Here is an 8,296-nt window from a genome sequence, read left to right as displayed (position 1 = left end):
ACTAAGAAGAAGAAGAACAGCAACAACATGATAAACAATTTGAACCCAAAAAACTAAACCTAGTTCTTTGTGGCTTTAAGAAAACAAAAACAAAAAATCCCGATATAAAAACTTAACTCAGTTAACACCAAATAAAGACTAAAATCAAATTGTGTACACAAATCCAACAATTATAGAAAAAAAGAAACCAAAATCCCAAAATCTAGAACAAATAAAATGCAATAGAAGAACTGATTTCAAAACCCCAAAGCAAGAAATCGAGTCGTACTGAATTATCAGCAAGCGCATTGACTTGAATCGTCTTTTCAAAACTCAGAAAGATCTGAATCATCGTCGGCGATCTACCAATTTAGGCTTTGATTTTGGGTTCTCTCACCGGAGATCTATTGATTTAGGGCTTGGATTCATAGGTGTTTAACAATGGTGGCGGTGTCAGGTAGAGGATGGTGATGGTGGAATGTTGACGAGGGTGGTTGTGGGAGATTGACAAATGTTGATGGCTTCTACTTCATGTTCCATGAACTTTATAACTTTATCTTGAAAAAATGCAACATAGATAAGTATTCAATTTTAATTTAAAAATGAAAATAAAAATGTCATATAGTCTATGTGAGATATATTTTTTTCTGTATTTAACAGATAAAAAAATACTAGTGATCAAATCAAACAAATAACAAAAATTTATTATGCTATAGTGAGTTTTTATCTTGTTTATTCCTTTATTCTTAGAAAGGGCTCCTAGAGTCGTCCACCTTTCTCATTTGCTAAACTTTTAAACAATTACAGTCTAGTCCCTATTCATCTAATTAATTCTAATTAACCCGAAATTAATTCTAAATTAATTATGATTAATTCTTAATTAGTTATTACTATTTCCAATCAAAATATTAATCATATAATATATTAATAAATCATTTATCTTTATTTCTTATTATCAATCCAAATTATTTCCTAGTTATGAGGACAACCAAAAAGAACTTTACTTTTACTCATCAAGATTAAATCAATTTAGTTAAGACCTTAGACACTTAATCCAATAGTTTATTCTTTTATCTATGGTTGGTGTTTTTCTTTCCATTTCATAAAGGATGATCCTTGGTTGGTATAAACTAGCTTATGTTTGTTCAGATTTTTAAGTTTTTTGTTTGCCAAATCTTGAGTTTTTAAAATTATTTTTGAACTAAAACCCAACAGTAAAAGCAGAGAAACCAAAAGATGACCCACTAAGAAGAAGAAGAACAGCAACAACATGATAAACAATTTGAACCCAAAAAACTAAACCTAGTTCTTCGTGGCTTTAAGAAAACAAAAACAAAAAATCCCGATATAAAAACTTAACTCAGTTAACACCAAATAAAGACTAAAATCAAATTGTGTACACAAATCCAACAATTATAGAAAAAAAAAAACCAAAATCCCAAAATCTAGATCAAATAAAATGCAATAGAAGAACTGATTTCAAAACCCCAAAGCAAGAAATCGAGTCGTACTGAATTATCAGCAAGCGCATTGACTTGAATCGTCTTTTCAAAACTCAGAAAGATCTGAATCATCGTCGGCGATCTACCTATTTAGGCTTTGATTTTGGGTTCTCTCACCGGAGATCTATTGATTTAGGGCTTGGATTTATAGGTGTTTAACAATGGTGGCGGTGTTAGGTAGAGGATGGTGATGGTGGAATGTTGACGAGGGTGGTTGTGGGAGATTGACAAATGTTGATGGCTTCTACTTCATGTTCCATGAGCTTTATAACTTTATCTTGAGAAAATGCAACATAGATAAAAATGTCATATAGTCTATGTGAGATATTTTTTTCTCTATTTAACAGATAAAATAATACTAGTGATCAAATCAAACAAATAACAAAAATTTAATATGCTATAGTGAGTTTTTATCTTTTTTATTCCTTTATTCTGAGTTTTCTCCGAGGAAATAAACACTTTTATAACTTTATCTTGAGAAAATGCAACATACATAAAAATGTCATATAGTCTATGTGAGATATTTTTTCCCTATTTAACAGATAAAATAATACTAGTGATCAAATCAAACAAATAACAAAAATTTATTATGCTATAGTGAGTTTTTATCTTTTTTATTCCTTTATTCTGAGTTTTCTCCGAGGAAATAAACACAAAAATTTGCCTCATTTCGTTTGTTTTGTTTTGAGTTCTTGCTCTGCTTATTTCGGTGTGAGTTGATCCTGTTAAAGCTTTGATTTACACCATTTTTTTTTAACCAAAACTAGAGTTAGGTCGAAAATGTCTTGAAATGAAAATGACAAACAGATGATGATTTCAAGATCAATATACCATCTCTTCACATTATACTATAACCAAAATTACAAAAAAAAAAAAAAAAAAAAAAAAAAAAAAAAAAAAGAAAAAACTATGCTAAACCTAAACAACCTTCTTAGTTCTTACTTCTTGATTTCAAAAGCTTGCTTTCTAACCTTGCTTCAAGTAATTTTGCCATCAATGTGTTCGATTTTACACCCTGATTCACCATCCTTGAAGATGGCTCACAGTCGTCTTCAACCCTAGAACCACGCGATTGTTTCTTTTTAGCCTCAAGAAACGTTTCAATTTCACAACATAAATTATCAGAAATCGATGTGTTCTCTGATAAATCACACTTCATCTGCACCCTTTCATCAAGCCATGCTTCAGAAACATGAAGAATCAGCCGATCGGGTCCATTTTCATCTTTTCTCCCACGATTTTGCTGTAAAGATCTCACTTTCTGTTCGTAATCTTTAATCCCTTTTGCAAATTCATCGCACAAACTTTCCAACAAAATCCGTGCTTTTCTCTCGCGAATCAATGAAGATTTTGTATCTGAGATCTCGTCTTTTGTTGACTGAACTGCTTTTTTCCTCTTCTCGTGTGTTGACCTTTTCAATTCGTTAATTTCTTTATGATCGTTTTTTCTTTCTTCGATTAGGGTTTTGATTTGTGCTCGTGAAATGTCGAGTTCGTGTTTTAGGGCTTTGATTGATGCTACGTTGGATGAATGTTGTTCTTCAAGGTTCCAAATTCGATTGAGGACTTTAAGGAGATGTGTTGATGTCTTCAAGGTGTAGCCACTTGGGGTAATGGCACAAGCGTAAGGCGTCACCTATGAACAGAAATGATGACAAAAATTGGGATTAATTTACAAAGAAATAGCAATATATTTTTATTTATTTGTTATTACAGCATCTTAGTATCTTACTATGATTTATTTCTATTATACTTGCAATTTTTTTTTCTTATTAAGACACTTAATTTTCAATATTTTTAATATATTTTTATTTATTTGTTATTACAGCATCTTAGTATCTTACTATGATTTATTTCTATTATAAGCCTATAACATTGTACTTTCATATTTTTTCTTATCATGACATTGTACTTTAGAGAAATGTATTTTATGTTTTTATTATTATGACATTGTACTTGCAATTTTTTTTTCTTATTAAGACACTTAATTTTCAATATTTTTCTTATTCTAACATTATACTTCGAAATTATATCCCTTTCCACAATGAAAATTATTTCGTATTTAAACGACATTGCTATAATTAGGTACATTTTTTTGAAATATAATTTCGGAAGAGAAAAAAATGAAAATAGAATTTTATAAGTAACGAATATATAAAAATATGTTGTTATCTTTTTGCGTTTAAACCAAAAAACAAAAAAAACAAAAAAACGTAATATATATATATATATATATATATATATATATATATATATATATATATATCAAGTTTGTAAAAATCGTTTGACGGTAGCTCGACGGTCGACTGTTGTTAAGGGATTAATCGGTCTTGGTGGGGATTAATCGGAGATCATATATTATTAATAAAATATTAAAATTAATCAAATATTAATATATCTTAAGAAAAACAAGTACTTCAAAATTAGAAAATAAGAAAATTTGTAATTTGAAATTTTGAAAATACGAATATATGAACATTTTGGTATAATATTTGAAATTTTGAAAATTTGAAAATTTTGGAGTGAAAAAAAAAAGTTGATTTTTTGAATTTTTTTTGACATTTTGTTTTACTTTTTTCGAATTTTGTTGACTTTTGTTGACCGATTAATCCCGCCAAACCCGATTAATCCTAAATTTCTGATTAATACCCTAATCCTCGACGGTTGGAGAACGTCAAGCGCTTAATCCACGATTAATCGCCGATTAATCCCGATTTCTGCAACAATGATATATATATATATATATATATATATATATATATATATATATATATATATATATATATATTAAAATCTTATTACGACATTGTACGTTGAAGTTCTACTTAAAGTACGCAAATTGTTTTGTATTTGGAGGACATTGTTATAGTTAGGTAGTTCTTTTTTAATATTTTAATGAGAAAAAAAGAAAGTCGAGTGTTATAAATAAACAAATAAATAAATTACGTTGCTATTTTATTCATTTAACCCGAAAAGTACCTGCATTGAACTACAACAACTTGCAGAAGATACATGTTGTAGATCTTCATTTTTCCCAATTGGCGACATTTTTTTACTTTTTCTTCTCAAACTGGTCTTAATTTCTGGCTGAATAGAAATAGAAAAAGGAAACAATTGTTTTTGTAAAAACAAAAAAAGATTAAAAAATAAACATACTTTAAGGCAATTTACATTTACATTTCCATAATTCTTGAAAGCCATTCTTGGTATTGTATTTTCGAAATTAATGTTTATACTCAAATAAAAGATAATGTCACCTAAAAATAAAATTTCCACGTCTGGTAACCAGGTTCGTTATTTAATTTTCAAATTATAACATAAACCTTTGAACTTCAGATCTAAAAATGCACATTCAAAATGAAGATTTCTTTTACATGGAATTTGCCCTTTTAATAAAATAAATTTTGCATTTTCGAAAGTTTTTGTCTTTTCAATAAAAACATCAGTTTGTTTCATTGTTTGTAGCAAAAACCAAGTTACGATGTTTGAACTCTTTCTATGTCTGCTTTATAAAGGAAAAGAGTAAAATTTTCGTCTCAATCGATGAGTTTGTCTAAAGATTGATATATTTTCAATAGAAATATCATGTAGTTAAATATTTTATATCTTCAAATATAATTTTCCAAATCTTTCTAAAAACAATATTATCAGTCATAATTTATGCATAAAACTGCATTTATTAATATCTTCATCAATATTTAAAGAATTTTATAATTTCCTTACTTTTCATAAAGCTTATATTACATTTTTTAATTATGGTTCCTCGAGAACAACCATTTGTTTGCTTTTGAGTTAATTAGGGTTTTTTTTTTTTTTGGGTGTATGTTAAAGAAATATTTTTAAAAACTATAAGATGATGAATATACGAAAAGTAGTCTCGATTTCGGATCAAGTTTAAAAGCATAAACAACGATTAACGTACAATAAAATTAAATGTACTGGTCTTTCTTTTATGTTTTTATCAATATAAATCATTAATTTAAATGCTTAGAAAAACAATTTTAACATAAGAAAATGGAAATTCGAGGAAAAAACTTGCAGGGTGTGATGTGTGAATATCTATCAGGAGAAAATTCTTTCAACTGATCAAAAAGTTCAAAACTCATCTATGACAGCGTCGACGGCGGTGGCTCAGCCTATCACCACCACCACCACCACCAATTACCTATAAAAGAATGAAATTTTATAAGGAGAAACTTACAGTATGTGGATCACTATCAGAAGATTCTCCATCCAATTGATCAGAAACCTCAAATTCGTCTTTCTCATGGTGGCGCCGGTGATGGTGGTGGATTAGACCACCACGATCAACAGCAACATCACCATCACGATCACCATCACCATCATCGGCATCACGATCACCGTCGTTTGTGTTGAAATTGAATTGGGGTTGAACTTCCCAAAGATTTGCACCAATCTTTCTAGCGGAAAGGGATGATTTCATTGAGAAATGATGATGTGGAGAAGATGAATTAGAAAACCCTAGTTTCCAAGTGGGAGAAGGTGTGGTTTTGTTGGCTTTTTTACTGATTAAAATCGCATTTTTCAACTTTATTCCAAATAGTTCTTGCTTTTTTCCAATATCCATCTTCTATTTTCTCTATTTTTGACCTTTTCCCCTCTATCAAAATTCAAATTCTTTTCAAGTCCCCTTCTCCCTACGAAAAGACTTGTTATCAGAAGTATTGTGAAAGCTTTTTATTCCTTTTATGGTAGATGCATGCGTCCGATACTTGATTAGAGATACATAAAAGGATTTTATGGTTCCCGTTAACGTGGGTAAGTTATATGTATTTTAAAGGAAAAAAAAGTCAATCATAACTAATTTATGGAAAAAAAAATCACGTTCTACAAAATAACCTTCATGGTCCCTTGAAATTTGAAAACAAAAACGTCAGAAAAAAAAAGATGATGACAATTTATCAATTTCGCAAAACCAATTGCAATTTTTTAATGTCAAATTTCGCATTAAAAAATTGGAGTTTTTATTTCGCAACGTCAATTGCAATTTGGCATTCATAATGTCAAATTATTCAAAATCTTCTTTTAAATTGATGCTATTTCTGTTGTAGGGATCTTCAAAACCAATTTCGTAGCACAAATATATTGTGAACTGTATAAAATGGGGTGACAAATGTTTTTGACGACAAATTTAGTGTAATAATGAAAAAAAATCTAAAATATATCTTAACTCGAGATTAATTTGACCGAAAATAATAACTTTATAGTGAATCCATTTGATAAATTAGTAGTTGTTTTGTGGAATGGGCAATCTTTTGTATTTTGTGGCCGTACACAAATATGGATATATTTGTTTTTTATACTATTTTAAAATTTATATTATATATATATATATATATATATATATATATATATATATATATATATATATATATATTATTTGGTTTGGTATTAGAGCATCTCCAATGGTTAACCTAACCTATCACTTAGGTGGTGTTTGTTTTTTGTCCTCAGATCTTCTTGACCTCTTTTGTCTGTGCGGCGCAGACCACGCGCAGACATTAGTCTTCGCAAACTGTTTGTTTTTTTTGAAGACTGCATACCTAAAAATATATGCGCACCATCTTCTTGGCGCAGATGTAGACCAGAGTCTTCTAACATCTTCAGACATCTTCTACCCTAAAAAAACATATATATATATATATATATATATATATATATATATATATATATATATATATATATATATATAGGTTTAGGTTCTATGAAAAACAAAAAAACCCTAAAAATCATAATATATATATATATATATATATATATATATATATATATATATATATATATATATATATATATATATATTTAGTTTTACTTAATTTACATTTATTCCAACTTTATTAGTGATACACAATTTGAAAAAAAAATTTACAATACTTAAAAAAAAGTTCGACGACACAAATATGATATTTTTGAAAAATTTATAAATAAAAAATTATTACAATAATGGTCGGTGAATTTGTTTATATAAATATGAAAAAAAAATTCTTATATTTTTTGTGTCAAATTTTATAAAACATTATTTAATACAACATCGTCAACTTCTTAGAAATATATTTATGGCACGTTTTTAATTTATTTAATTGAAAAAATTAAAGTTTATTTCATCCATTTATATATCAAATTCTTTGATTCCTAATTACAATGTTTAGGCATAACTTTGCGACCAAAATTGTTGGTTTTTATCAAATATATACGTTAATTTGTACCATTTTTATTTTCACTTTTTGTACAATAATAAATAAAAGTTGATTTAGATTTGTTAATTATTTATGACAAAGTCATAAATACATTAAAAAAACACTTTGTAGTTTAAAAAAATCAGTTTATTTAGATTTTAGTTTATTTTAGTAGTCTGCAGATGTTAAAAAAACAAACAGTCTTTTTTTTCAGACTGCAGACGTTTGGTCCACCTCTTCTGCTGCAGAGGTCTACAGAAATGGTCCACAAACTGCTGACATTTTGCCTCAGAAAAAACAAACAACACCTTAATATTTTTGTCACATTATTAATCTAATACTTTTGACCTCTAATTAAATGGGCTCTCCAATCGTTAAGCTTTTTTCATAGTTTTTTTAATAAATTTAACTTATTGATCCTTATCTATCTAAAATGTTCATACAACCTCCTCATTTAATTAATAGTCTTTAAACATATTATAATTAAATAGGAAATATTTTAAATTAAGATTATCACTAAAAATTAGTATATAAACATTTAATAAATGAAAAACTATGGTAGAAATAATTAAATAGTTAAATAAATGAAAAACATTTAAAACTACAATATAATTAATG

The 8,296-nt window shown here is 27.8% G+C and overlaps 1 protein-coding gene across 2 annotated transcripts; it reads right to left on the bottom strand.

Moving 5' to 3' along the window:
• Positions 1-2,353: 2,353 nt before the first annotated feature.
• LOC145167862 (myosin heavy chain-like protein) lies at positions 2,354-6,192 on the bottom strand. 2 transcript variants are annotated; one of them, XM_079087123.1, is made up of 3 exons: positions 5,683-6,190; positions 4,461-4,568; positions 2,360-3,117 (listed from the first exon to the last, which is right to left on the bottom strand). In XM_079087123.1, the coding sequence occupies exons 1-3, from the start codon at positions 6,067-6,069 to the stop codon at positions 2,413-2,415; spliced, it is 1,200 nt and encodes a 399-aa protein (XP_078943249.1). In that variant the 5' UTR covers positions 6,070-6,190; the 3' UTR covers positions 2,360-2,412. The 2 variants fall into 2 exon arrangements, with proteins under 2 accessions (XP_078943250.1, XP_078943249.1); XM_079087124.1 differs by lacking the exon at positions 4,461-4,568 and having other exon boundaries at positions 2,354-3,117; positions 5,683-6,192.
• Positions 6,193-8,296: the final 2,104 nt, after the last annotated feature.

This window comes from Lactuca virosa, chromosome 3 (assembly GCF_052849685.1).
Source record: "Lactuca virosa cultivar CGN04683 chromosome 3, Lactuca_virosa_CGN04683_v6, whole genome shotgun sequence".
Taxonomy (NCBI): domain Eukaryota; kingdom Viridiplantae; phylum Streptophyta; class Magnoliopsida; order Asterales; family Asteraceae; genus Lactuca; species Lactuca virosa.
This window is presented reverse-complemented; position numbering and strand designations above follow the sequence as displayed.

Bases quoted from the DNA above. Each gene is read 5' to 3' on its own strand.
- LOC145167862 (XM_079087123.1), bottom strand. From the start codon at position 6,069: ATGGATATTGGAAAAAAGCAAGAACTATTTGGAATAAAGTTGAAAAAT. The intron at 4,569-5,682 runs GTAAGTTTCTCC...ATTTCTATTCAG, and splicing joins CTGATAGTGATCCACATACT to CCAGAAATTAAGACCAGTTT. The intron at 3,118-4,460 runs GTACTTTTCGGG...TTCTGTTCATAG, and splicing joins GTTGTTGTAGTTCAATGCAG to GTGACGCCTTACGCTTGTGC.